This window comes from Emiliania huxleyi (assembly GCF_000372725.1).
Source record: "Emiliania huxleyi CCMP1516 unplaced genomic scaffold EMIHUscaffold_656, whole genome shotgun sequence".
NCBI lineage: Eukaryota > Haptophyta > Isochrysidales > Noelaerhabdaceae > Emiliania > Emiliania huxleyi.
The window spans coordinates 9,480-21,411 of NW_005197083.1; the positions used below are offsets into that span (position 1 = coordinate 9,480).

Below are 11,932 nucleotides of genomic sequence, written 5' to 3' on the forward strand. Positions count from 1 at the left end.
CCCAGCTCTCCCGGAGCTCCTTTCAAATCCGAAGTGTTGACTCTACCAAATAAGTGCTTGTTGTCCGCCTACCGATGGTGACTCCCTTCCTGGGTGGTAGCAAGGCGGATGTGGCTTCCTAAGAAGCTTACCTCGGAGGCTGCGGAAAGGATGGCCTGTATCGATGTATAGAACAGTAAGGGCGCCGCCGACTACGGCGGTGACGAGGTCGATGTCGAAGAGGGTGGGGGTGTCAGTGGTGGGGGTGAAGGCGGCGGCGAGGGCGGCGAGGGGGGCGGCAGAGCGGGCGGCATCGGAGGGAGCGCCGGTGGGAAAGGAGGCGGCGGCGGAGGAGGGGGGGTGAGTGGCGGCGGCGGCGGCGGCGGCGACGACGGCGGCGGCGGGGAGGGCGGCGGCGGCGGCAGAGGCGTGGGTGGCGGTGCGGAGGGCGGCGGCGGCGGAGGAGGCGATGGTGGCGGTGGGGAAGGCGGCGGCGGCGGCGGAGGTGGTGTTGGTGGCGGCGGCGGCGGCGGAGGTGGTGATGGTGGCGGCGGCGGCGAGGGTGGCGGCGGCGGTGGCAATGGCAGCGGTGGCGAGGGCGGCGGCGAGGGCGGCGGCGGCGGCGGAGGGGAGGGTGGCGGCGGCGGAGGTTGAGGAGGCGACGAGGGCGGCGGCGACGACGGTCGTGGCGGCGGCGGTAGCGGTGAGGGTGGCGGCATCGGGTCGGGCGGCGGCGGCGGCAGTGGCGGCGGCGAGGTCGGAGAGGGTGGCGGCGGCGGGGGAGGTGGCGCTGCTGGGGATGGCATCTCCCACAGAGGCGGAGATGGAGGGAGCGATTGCGGCTGCGGAGCACGCTGCGTGGTCTCCTTGACGAGGCATCTTGCGTAGGGCGACCCCGGCATCGGCAGCACGTGGGAGACGCTCGAAGTGTGGAGACGGCAGCGCGTCATCCTCCGAGAGCTCTTCAGCTGCCGCTGCAGGAAATCGTACCCGGTACAGGCCGCCTGCCAGCTGCACCGAGCCATGCACGCCTCCTCCTCGAGATCCCACACTTCGGTCGAGGCGGCCGTTTGCGCTGAGCACACACCGTCAGAGCGCCGGCCCGACGCTGTCCGCCATCGCACAAGAGGGTTGTGAGAAATGCCGAGGGAGAACATGTCGGCGCGAACAGGCGGGCTGCTGCTTTGTCTCTCACCCAGTCGTGGTCGGCGTGCTTTGAGCCGGGAGCACGATGACCCGGCGTTTTTTTTAGATTTAGAGACTCTCTTTTTTTATGGGATCTTTCCTCCCTTTTTATGAGTAGACCGGAGCAAATAGCCAGCCGAGCAGAAGAAGGTGGAGCGCGGCCGACCACTCAAAATAGGCACAAGCGACTCCGGTGGCGGATGCCGAGCCCGCGAGCCCCAGGAGGTGCTCCGACCCTACGTTGGAGACAAAGAGCGAAAGCCCTACCGCTGGCCAGCGCATACTGCGGCCCGCGAGCGAGGAAGAAAGATTCTGCTTCGTCCTGCCCACCGCCATCGCCGCCGCCGCGAGCCCAGAAGATGATGCCGACGGCGGCCATGCCGACAAAATAAAGGGCAATGAGATGTCGATCGCCTCAAGGGTGACCGGCATCACGCAGGTGTCCTGTCGCCCCGGTGTGCTCGGTGTGCTACGCGCAGCAATTCCACCAGCCGTGTGCCCACAGCTCGGTGTGCTCCACAGCTCCGCCTACACACAGTTGATTTGATTTGTTTTCTTTTTCTCCATCGTCCAATGAACTGACATCTCCCTTGAGTGCGAGTTAGGGCTAGCAGTAGGCCGCTAGCCTGTGAGGAGGGCGTCCATAGACACCTCACTAGACCCACACACGGTCTCGTCCGTGCCTCGCCGGCCGGCGAGATTGCTAGAGGCGGAGCGGTCTGCTCTAGTCTCACATGTTACTTCCTGCCGTCTGTTGTTTGTTGTGCCCTTGTTTGTTCTCTTGGCACCTTGGAGTGCTGGGGGGGGCGACAGGGAGGATGTCGCCTTGAGTTATGTGTACGCCTACTCAGGGTGTGTGGCAGCCCGCTGGCTGTGTGTCTTGTGAGCTTGTTTGTGTCTGTGTGTCGCTCGTGCGTGTCGTCGTCATCTGTCCAGCGTCCACCCATACCGCGTTGGTGTCCAGTCCGAGCCTGACTGTTCTTCACCTTCCTACATACATACATACATGACATGACAGAAGTGTCCCTTATAATGGCGTTGAACTGGCGGCGCCTTTCTCTTTTCTCTGGCCCGGCGGGCTTAAAGGCCGGTGCACCTCGCGGTCTGCGAGCGGGCGGTCGGTGGAGGCGCTGCGCCCTGCGCGCGTCCGCGAATTCGCGTCCGCGGTGCGGCAGGTTGCGATCCTCGGCCGGCGGGGCGTGCTGCAGGCGGCCTTCACGATCAAGGAGCTGCGTGAGCTCACAAAGCTCGCCGGTGTCTCGACGTCGAACGAGGCGCCGCCCGACGCCTTCTCCGCCGTCGTGCTTTCTTGCCTGGGCTCCTCCCAAGGCTGAGCTCCTCCCTGCATCTCTGCAGAATGTCCCTTGTACGTACTTTTAGCTTACTTGGAGAAAACGAGTTTACTAAAAAGAAAAGAGGCGGCGTTGTGTAGGCCCTTGTACAGTGGGTTGCGGGCATTAAGAAACCTTACCATCAAGAAACCCTACCAAGCGATTTCCGCGAAAATCTAAGAAACCACGGCGCGCCGCAGGCGCGGCCCCGAGAAAAGGCCAGTCACGAGTGTGAACGGGAGCCCCAGCTGAAGCTCAAAATTTCTCTTCGCGCTGCGGCGCGCGCACTTGTCACTTTTCAAGTCTGCGGAGTTCTGAGTGGAGTGGATGGAGGCGTGTGTGCGTCTTCCCGTCATCCAGAGAGCCGACTCGGCGGCAGACTCTGGCATCGCCCTCGCGGACCGCAGCTTAATACCTCCGGCTCCGCAGCTTTAATACCTAAAAATCCTTCGGGCCGGCGCTCTGGCTTGATTGAGTGCCCCGCCCGGCCGGAGCTAAGAAACCACGGCGTGGGGTGGATGAGGGCTGTGGAAAGGCTTAGAAACGGCGGCGTGCCACGCGATCCTGTTTTCTTAATCGCCTGTCGCGTGAATCGTGTCGTGCGACCGCCTGCCTTGTAAAATTCTTAATGCCCGCAACCCACTGTAGGAATCCAAACGTATCCGCCCCCCCCCCCCCCCCTCCCCTTCCGCGTTGGGGTACGACGCGGCGAAAGGCACCAAAAAGACTGACTGACGTACCGCGAAGGCGACCAGCAGCCATGGGCCGCCCTCTGCGCGTGGTGATCGCCGGCGGCGGGCTCGCGGGCAACGTGCTGCTGCGGCAGCTACGGCGGTTCGGGCCGGAGCTGCTTCATGTCAGGGCATTCGAGCGGCGGCCGTTCGAGCTAGCCAGCCCGCCGGGGCTGAACGTGCTGCTCAATCACAACGGTTGCGCCGCTCTCGCCGACACCGACCCCGAGCTCATGGCTGCTATCCGAGCCGTCGGCTTCGAGGCGAGGCTGGCAGGCGTGGAAGCTGCTGCCTCGCTCGGCTCTTATGAGCTCTCTCATGTCTGCCAGGTTCGCAACTGGAGCGCGCGCACGATGGCGGGGGACGTGCTCTATCACCTGGAGGACGTCGTGCGCGACGGCCGCGCCGACGAGCCCTGCCTCGTCGCTCGCTGGGACCGCATCCACGCTGCCACACGCTGCGACGACTTGGTCGAGTACGGCGCGGCAGCTCCGACTGGCTCGGCCTGCGCCCTGTGAGAGCTCCCACGTGTGCTGTGATGAAGCGACAGGCGCCGCCGTCGAGAGGGTCGACGACGTGGCGGCGGCAGGCGGCGGCGGCGGCGGCGGCGGCGGCGAGCTGGCGGTGACTGTCGCGCGCGGCGGAGGCGTCACCGAGACGCTCCCTGCTGACCTGGTGGTGGCGTGCGACGGGCGCTACTCCGCGCTGCGGCAGCAGCTCGCACCTGCAGTCCCGTGCTACGGGCCGCCCTACGTCGCGGACTTCCGCATCGTCGCGCCCGGCGCGCCTCCCCCGATGGAGGGCCCTCTGTGGCGAGTGTACAACCGGCCCGACGCCGCCGCGCTGGCCGCCAAGTGCGGCGCCTAGATGCGAACCAGCAGAGATGCGAGCCAGCAGAGGGAGCCGCTGTCTGCGGCACCACCGAGGCTCGCCGTACACATATTCAGCACACCGCTGTGAACAGCCCCCGAACCCACACTCGGGCCCCACAACACATGCGTCGCCCTGTAGGTACGGCGGCGACACTGCCATCCGCGCGGCGGCGGAGGGCGTCGTGCGCGTGGGTCTGATGCGCATGCCCGCGCGCGCCGGCGCTGCGCCGGGCGAGGTGGAGACCGGCCTCTTTGGCAACGTGCGCCTCAGCGACGAGTCGCTAGAGGCGTACGGCTCGCTCCGGTCTGGCGCGGTGCTGCGCGACCTCTTCGCCGCGCCGCGGCTCGACCCTATCGGCGACTGCGTGCTGCGCGTGCGGCGGGGCGCGCAGCCTGTCTGAGCCTCGTGGGAGCCTTCTTAGGCGACTTCGTGCTGCGCGTGCTCGAGGCGCACGGCGACGCGGCGCACTGGGCCCGCAAGCAGCAGACCGAGACGGCATACGCGGCGCTCGGCGGGCGCGTCCTCTTCTGCGGCGACTCGGCCGGCGCCATCTACCCGTCGCTCGGGCAAGGCGCCAACTTGTCGCTCGAGGACGCGTGCGTCGTCGCTGCCGCCTTCCGGCGCGGCTTGCGCGACGAGCAGCGCCGCGATGCCGCCCGCCTCGACGCCGCGGCGCTGGCGGAGCACGTGGCGGCGGTGCGCGGCTCACGGCGCGACTTTGTGCGTGACATGTCGCGCGCGCACGCGGAGCACGTCTCCTCCGGCGACCTCGACGCCGAGGCCGCAGCCTGGAACGACGGCCCGGACGGCGAGTGGGGGTCGAGGCTCGGAAGGCTATGGCGCGGCTGGCCGCGGGCGGCGACGTCGGAGCTGCCGCCGCTCCGCGCGCGCACGGCGACGCGCGCCAACTTTGCCGCGTTTGGAGAGCTGGTCGCCGAGTCGGAGGACGGCGAGCTGTACGACGCGACGGCGGGCGGCATCGACGCGTCGCTCGACCTCTCGCAGGGTCCGCCTCGGCTGTACCTGATGCGGCTCGATGGCCCTCGCGAGCTGAGCGTCTCGATGATCACGAGGCACCAACGCGTAACGCAGTGCCTCGGCGCGCTCGGCGAGGAGAAGGACTTCTACCTGGTCGTGCACCAGCCGGGCGACGAGCCGTCCGTCGGCGGCCTCAACGCCTTCCGCGTCCCGCCGCGGCACTTTGTCAAGCTGCACGCCGGCACGTGGCACGCCGGGCCTCTGTGGACGCGCGACGAGCACCGGACGTTCGTGAACCTCGAGCTAGCGGACACGGTGTGCTGCCGGCCTCCCTCCGGCCCTCCCGCACCCACCCAGCCCCTCTCCCTCGCCCTGCTCCCACCCTCCCCGCCGCGAGCTGCAATGTGCTGCGAGCAATGAGCCGCTCCTCCTTGCCACACAGAACATCACCGACCACGACTGCGTGGACCTGGTCGCCGGCTCCATCCCCTTGCTTGTTGATGCCGCCGCATCTTAGTGCGCGGGGCGGAGCGGGCGGCGAGCGAGGCGAAACGGGCCGCGCAGGTAAGCAGTATCCAATCACGTCCTCCCTCGCTCTTCGCGTCCGCTTGTCTGCTGTAATTGTACACACCATCTCTCTCGTGGGTCGTGCGCGTAAAGTAAGTATACTCCAAACAACAACACAAAAACTATGGACCCCCTCAATAAGTCGAGTGCAAGCCGCGGGGCGCCGCGCGCAAAAGGTGTGTGGTGTGTGTGACTCTTGTGGCATGTGCACCATGCCTCCACCAGCCACCACCGCCTCGTTTGGCTCCACTCGGTCCGCCACGGACCCTATGCGCACAGAGTCAGAGCTGCGCCGGGATGTCCGAGAGCCTACCACCAAGGCAAGCGCGTCTAAGGAGGAGAGCGTGAGACGGCGCAGAGGAGCGGCTGGAGAGGCGCACCCCGAAGGTAGGAGGGCTGCAGTGAGGGCGTGCACACATGTGCATGTGCATGACATGTACACGACATGAACATGAACATGAACATGAACATGAACATGAACATGAACAACATGAGTCATGACAACAACATGAACATGAACATGCACATGCACATGCACATGCTCATGCACATGCTACATGTACATGTACATGTTGTGTGTGGGCTGGGCGTGGGGCCTGGCCTGCGCCGCCTCCCTGCGTGCAAGCCCCACCCGGGCGGCGGGTGGACCAAGGGGCGTTCCGCCACGTCGTGGGAGATGGCGCTGGCGGCGCGAGAGAGGCGCGTGCGGTAGGCGTGCACCAGTGAAGCGAGGGTGGCAGCGGAAACGTCCTTGGCTCCGAGGGCAACGGTGTTGTCGGAGTACCCGTCGACAAAGACGTAGAAGTACTTGAAGCCACTCTTGCTCCTGACACGAAAGGGGCCCGCGGCGTCGAGCAGCGTCTCAGCGCCAACACGTGGGGCGCTGGGGGTGATGGTGCCAGTATGAGCGGCTTTCGGAGCATTGGCAGTGCTCCAGGTAGCATCAGGAACGTTGACGCCGCGCGCCCGTTCGAGAGCCGGAGGGGCATCAGCGGCGGTCCGAGAGAGCCTCTGCAGGCTCGCGCTGCTGACAGGAAAACGCCGGAACATGGTCTCAGTGATCTCGACGGGGTTGAAGCGGCGCAGGTGCTCGCCGGTATGCGGGTGGCGGAAGGCAGCAAGGGAGGCGGCATGACGTCGCTCGCCGGGGCCCTCGATGCGACCACGCAGGACATACAGCTCGCCGTCGGTCTCGGGGACGACGGTGTGCACGTCTCCGGGCGCGTCGCCCGGGAGGGTCATGTACCGCTTCCCATCCTCGAGGTGGAGCGCCCCACCAATGGACTCAAGAGGGCCCCAAGCCAAGAGCGTGAAGGCGAAGGCGGGGGCAGCGTGGACACGTCGCAAGAGGTAGTCGAACTCGTTGCCGGTGTTGTCGACGAGCCGGAGCGGCAGGTCCCCGACGACGGTGGCCTCGACCTCGCCACCGTCCATGCCAACGAAGGTGATGTCGCTGGGGGAGGTGTTGATGAGGGAGTCAGCATCAGGGTGAATGTGCTCAGCGGCTCCAGTGTCAACGACGATGCGACCCGTGTTGCACTCGACGTCGGAGATGGTGACGCGCCGCCGCGCCGGCACGGCAACTACGCGCCGTCGGCGGTGGGGTGGACTGGAGCCGCCGGCAGGTCGTCCACGTCTGCCGGCGCCGGAAAATCCTCCTCCGGGTTGGGGAAGGGAGGCACAGTGTCCTCCGGGTAGTCGTCGTCCCGCGCAGCATTGTAGAGGGCGACCTCAAACTCGCGGCGCGTGGTGTACGCCCCTGCAACATCGCCGTTCGAGAGGAGGACGTTGCGAGGGTACACCTCGAGGACGTCGCAGGCAGCGACCGGACCACCTGCGCCATATGGGATCCGGATAGCGTCCTGAGAAAGGCGACGATCGTGCTCTTGATCCCCGATCCAATTTGCATGCTCCCAGCGGGCGTCAGGCGGGGCCTCGCCCTGTCCGTCGGGCGACAGGGGCGAGTTGGCGAGAGCACGCGCCGCAACGACGGGGGCAATCAGGACGTGCTTGCGCGCGACCCTTGCGAGCAGGTAGACAATGACCGGGGCATTGCGCACGAGTTCGGCCCTGCCGTCGTCCCCGCGGCCAGAGTAGCCGATGAACATGGCGGCATTGAGCATCTGGGCAAGGCCGTTGACACTGCGAACCCCAGCAATGTCGGAGCGGATTGCAGCCAAAAGGGCAACGGAAGTGCCACCAGCGCCACTGACCTTGTCGGCCTTCTCGCGGTAGATGGCCCGCAGTGCGTCGTCGGAAAAGAAGGCCTTGAGAAGCGCCTCGGTGACAAGGTTGTCGATCCGCTTGATGACGCGTTGGGAGACGACGATCTCGGCCACAACCGCAGCCTGTCTCTCAGAGACCGTCTTGTGGACAGTCCCGACCTGCGCAAAATCATCGGCGGTGGGTGACTGACTGTCATCGGCGACGAACTCGAGCAAGTCGGCAAAGGCACGCGTCTTGAGCAGCTTCAGCTCGTAGCGCGCGCAGCGCACCGCATCGTGTTGGGTGCAGCAAACAGTGGGCGCAATGTTGTCTACGTAGACAGCGCAATTCGTAATGAGGAAGAAACCGATGCCATCGCTGTGATGCAGTCGGCTCCACTCGAGAAGAGTGGCCAGGTTCGCCGCAAGCCCGTCGAGGGCAGCGGCACGGTCGAAACTGCATTCCGTCACCATTGCATCAGCTTCTTGTTTAGCGCCATGTAGGAGATCCCGAATTTCGGAATACTCCAAGGCTTTGGTGGGCGTGTCAGGCATGGCCTGAGCAGTGGATAGCGTGTCAGGCTTCACAAAGGGGCTGACGCGACCAGTCGAGTCGCTGCCACGTGCAAGCCCCACCCGGGCGGCGGGTGGACCAAGGGGCGTTCCGCCCTGCTTGCTCTAGGTGAAACGTCTGAAGGACGAAGAAAGCACGAAGGTGCGACCAACTCAGCACGACGGGCGGAGAAGACGGGCACTAGACCAGGAAGGACTGGGAGAGTGTGAATGGAGGGACACGTGTGGTTCAGACGCCCTGCACCCTCCACCCCACCTGGGCACACACCTGTGGGCAGAAGGGCCGTGTGGGCGCGGTGGGAGGGCCTGCGCCAGGCATCAGGCTCTGTTGGTGCACGCACCGTGGTCCAGGCACTTTAAATTAGATCATCTTCTGTGTAAACGTGTACAGCCGTAGTTCACGGTCGCCAAGATAGTCCCAAGAGGTACAAGCTACACAAACCCCGCTCTCTGTTGCTCTCCTGCGCCTCTGGCCTCTCTCTATCTCCCGCACACACCCGCTGCTGGCCTCGCCAGGTAAGTGCAATAACTGTACGGCCGAGGAGATAGATCGTCGTCTCCAACGAGCGACCCCCGCCTCCGCCTCCACGAGAGGGGCAGAGGCGAGCATCTGCTTGCTTCTGGCCGGCAGGAGGTAGCGCTATAGCGCTGCCCTGCGCTCCATCGGCGAGCCCGTGCAACAGCGAAGCGTGCGATGGCCTCTGCGAGCGACGCGCCCTCGCGCCTCGTCAGTCCGGCGGGCGCGACGCCGCGCCACGCTGCAGGCAGAGCATCGCGGCAAGCTCTGCCGACTCGCAGTTGGCCGACGGAGCCTCGTTGCACCTCCTCGCCGCTGCCACCTCCGCCTGGCATCCGCCCTGCCGCGTCAGCTCGAGCACCAGCAGCACGTCACGCCCGCAGCGCTGGTATGCGTGCAGCGCCGGCAGGCAGAGGTCGCTCTGCGGCGACGGCTCTGACACGAGAAGCATCGGGTCGAGAGACAGCCCATGGTTCCGGAGGCACTGGGTGAGCGCCTCGGAGGCGGCGCCGCACTGCACCTGTGGGGGGAGGGGAGAGGCACATGGCGGGGAGACACTCACGGGGAGAGGGGAGAGGGGTGGCTGAGGGAAGGAGCGATTGATTACGAGGGAGGAGGGGAGGGCACTGGCCTGCAGCGTCGCAGAGCCAGTGAGGTGTGTCCGCAGCCTGCTGAGCCCACTGGACGCTGCTCGGAAAGGAACAGGACCATCCCGGCCGGAGGACATCGTCACCCGAGGATCCTAGCCACAATGAGTCAACGCACCTGTCGGCGCCCCGAGCCGTGCATCCAAAAGGAAGAAAACGCGGCGGCCTGATCGTCCTTCCAAGATCCCGTGCCCGTGCAGGTGGGGACCCTGTCCTTCTCCCACACTTCCACTCCTTTGCCTGTCCGTTTTCTTCATTCATTTAGAGAGAGAGATGTTTTTGTTGTTCATTTAGAGAGAGAGAGAGAGATTTGTTGTTCATTTATGGCCTGACACGCGAGTTCTACAAAACCTATAGCGCACGTCTTTACCTTGGTGTTGCCACGGCGGCTCCCCACCCGCGCGGCCCAGTAACGCGCAATCTCCGCTCACAGGGCAGCTACATCGACCGCGTTCTCGTCGAGTGCCAGCCGGTCGCCGTGGTGCTGCCCGCGCGGTCTTACCGCCTCCCCGAGCGGCTGGCTAAAGCGCGAGAAGGTGAACTCGCTCGTCGCGTACGGCGACGACACCTCGTACAGCCCCGGCGTCCCTGTGAACAGCGCGAGGGGGGTGAAGCGGCGTCTCGTGGGGCGAGGCTGAAATGGAGCTCGTGACGGGGGGGGGGGCACCCTCGACCGCCCCCTCCGCCATCGCACTTGTTGCAAAGTGCCCCTCCAGCGGGTAGTCGTCCACCTGAAGTGTGTGACCACGTCTCTTGAGCCTCACCGTGAATGGCGCGGATCCTAGGCCCCTCTTCTCACGAGAGGATGCGCGATGCGGGATCTGCTCTACCATCGCCCGTTACCGCCGCCACCTTGCCCTCCCGTCGCGCCGGCGCCGAGAAGGACTGGCCAATCAGGCCGTGCGGCATGGCGAGGGCGGCCGTGTCGCTGTCTGCTGCGGTGAAGCTCATATCGAGCCGGTGCGCGGGGCCGGAGAGGCGGCCGTACACGTTGTTTCCTCGCACCTGGAGGAACCATGTCCGTCAGGCCGCCAGGCCTCCCTCGACGCCTGCGGAGCCGCACACCCCGCTCCCGAACCCCCTACACGCGCCTTGATGCTCCAGCCGTGGACTGCAAACACGGTGCTCGCGAAGCCGACATTCACCGCGAGCTCCTGTTCACAGCCATGCGGGTGAACGGGTACTCCGTTCCGACTGCCAGAGTGCCCCGTGACGGTGCGGGCTCCTCGCAGCGCCGCTTCTCTCCCATGCCGAGGCTGAAGCCGCCGCCGCCGCAGCTGCCGTTCACCACCCGCCACCCCGTATTGAACTCGGACAGCTCGGACGCCCAAAAGGAGGCGGTCGCGACCTGGAGGGGAGGAGGGAGGTGGCGCAGGGTGAGTGGGAGTGCGCGGCCAGCTGTAGACACTTGCGAGTTGGCCGCCTTGCGCTTTTTGCCGCCGACGAGCGCCACGATGTGGACCTCGGTGATGAACGAGCCGTCGACCTCCAAGTGATGGTGGTTTTTATTGAGAAGAAATGATGCATCCTATTCGGAGAGAAAAGGAGGTGACGAGTCGGCAAGCGGTGCGAGCCGCTCGTGTAGCACGGGATTATCCTCCGTCTTGACGTTGACCGCCAGTCCAGGCGCCGAGAAGAAGGCGTACATTTGGCCGTGCTTGCCTCGAAAGTCGGCGCGGCCTCCGCGGGCAAGGTAGAGGTGCGGGTCCTTCCGTGAGGGAGGGGAGAGGGATCAGTCCGGTCGTTTGCTTGGCACATCTAGAGCACATATCAGCTGCGCGTCGCCTGCTTCACACCGCTCTCATGGGTCGAGAACTCCGCCGCCACGGCGCCTTGCAGCGGTGGCGGCGGCGGCGGCGGCGGCGGTGGCTGCGAGGCTTGCTTGGGGGCGAGCCACGCGTTCGCGTCCCCTGCGCCGTAGCTATAGCTGCTTCCTCCAAAGGTCGCTGCCTGCGGATCGGGCGTCGCTGCGCCGTATGAGTAACCAATCTCTGGCGCTGGCGCTCCAACCTCGAATACGGTTGTTTGCTGTTGGGTCGGGACGTCGGCGGCGACCTCGGGCGGGGGCGGCGGCGAAGGCTCGGGCGGGAAGGGCGAGGGCGGGGGTGAGACTGGCGAGGGTGGGGGCGAGAGGACGGGCGGCGGCGGCGGCGAAGGCTCGGGAGGGAAGGGCGAGGGCGGCGGCGGCGAGATGTTGGGAGGGGGTGGCGGGGACGGCTCGGGAGGGAAGGGCGAGGGCGGAGGGGCGGCGAGGTGACGGACGGAGCGACTCCTGGCGGACATCTGCGGCTTAGGGTAATCACAGGCTACCGGCTGAAAGGGGGCGGGCAGCGGCGGTACGGGGCAG

General features: G+C 65.9%; 6 protein-coding genes across 6 annotated transcripts in view; 3 read left to right on the forward strand and 3 right to left on the reverse strand.

The window, feature by feature from the left end:
* Positions 1-191: 191 nt before the first annotated feature.
* On the reverse strand, positions 192-785 carry EMIHUDRAFT_317023 (hypothetical protein; the record flags this gene model as incomplete). The annotated part of the gene is made up of 1 exon (XM_005762926.1): positions 192-785. One exon carries the CDS (start codon positions 783-785, stop codon positions 192-194), a length of 594 nt encoding a protein of 197 aa, XP_005762983.1.
* Positions 786-1,272: 487 nt separating this feature from the next.
* On the reverse strand, positions 1,273-1,596 carry EMIHUDRAFT_248328 (hypothetical protein; the record flags this gene model as incomplete). Its single annotated transcript, XM_005762927.1, has 1 exon — positions 1,273-1,596. The coding sequence occupies one exon, from the start codon at positions 1,594-1,596 to the stop codon at positions 1,273-1,275; it is 324 nt and encodes a 107-aa protein (XP_005762984.1).
* A 142-nt stretch (positions 1,597-1,738) lies between these two features.
* EMIHUDRAFT_446189 (hypothetical protein) lies at positions 1,739-2,517 on the forward strand. The gene is made up of 2 exons (XM_005762928.1): positions 1,739-2,154; positions 2,218-2,517. The coding sequence occupies exons 1-2, from the start codon at positions 1,998-2,000 to the stop codon at positions 2,496-2,498; spliced, it is 438 nt and encodes a 145-aa protein (XP_005762985.1). The 5' UTR covers positions 1,739-1,997; the 3' UTR covers positions 2,499-2,517.
* Positions 2,518-3,255: 738 nt separating this feature from the next.
* EMIHUDRAFT_248330 (hypothetical protein) lies at positions 3,256-3,744 on the forward strand (the record flags this gene model as incomplete). The annotated part of the gene is made up of 1 exon (XM_005762929.1): positions 3,256-3,744. One exon carries the CDS (start codon positions 3,256-3,258, stop codon positions 3,742-3,744), a length of 489 nt encoding a protein of 162 aa, XP_005762986.1.
* Positions 3,745-4,828: 1,084 nt separating this feature from the next.
* On the forward strand, positions 4,829-5,594 carry EMIHUDRAFT_76946 (hypothetical protein; the record flags this gene model as incomplete). Its single annotated transcript, XM_005762930.1, has 2 exons — positions 4,829-5,392; positions 5,520-5,594. 2 exons carry the CDS (start codon positions 4,829-4,831, stop codon positions 5,592-5,594), a joined length of 639 nt encoding a protein of 212 aa, XP_005762987.1.
* Positions 5,595-9,149: 3,555 nt separating this feature from the next.
* Positions 9,150-11,932, reverse strand: part of EMIHUDRAFT_120543 (hypothetical protein) — a gene marked incomplete at both ends in the record, with an annotated part of 5,188 nt that continues 2,405 nt past the window's right edge. The window contains 8 exons of the mRNA XM_005762931.1: positions 9,150-9,458; positions 10,034-10,173; positions 10,280-10,316; positions 10,438-10,590; positions 10,748-10,933; positions 10,994-11,113; positions 11,174-11,265; positions 11,382-11,535. Coding sequence (XP_005762988.1) covers positions 9,150-9,458; positions 10,034-10,173; positions 10,280-10,316; positions 10,438-10,590; positions 10,748-10,933; positions 10,994-11,113; positions 11,174-11,265; positions 11,382-11,535 — 1,191 coding nt within the window. The remainder of the gene's footprint in view (positions 9,459-10,033; positions 10,174-10,279; positions 10,317-10,437; positions 10,591-10,747; positions 10,934-10,993; positions 11,114-11,173; positions 11,266-11,381; positions 11,536-11,932) is intronic.

Coding starts and splice junctions, on each gene's coding strand:
- EMIHUDRAFT_446189 (XM_005762928.1), top strand. CDS start 1,998: ATGTGTACGCCTACTCAGGGTGTGTGGCAGCCCGCTGGCTGTGTGTCT. Junction 2,155..2,217: donor CCTGACTGTTCTTCACCTTC/CTACATACATAC, acceptor AACTGGCGGCGC/CTTTCTCTTTTCTCTGGCCC.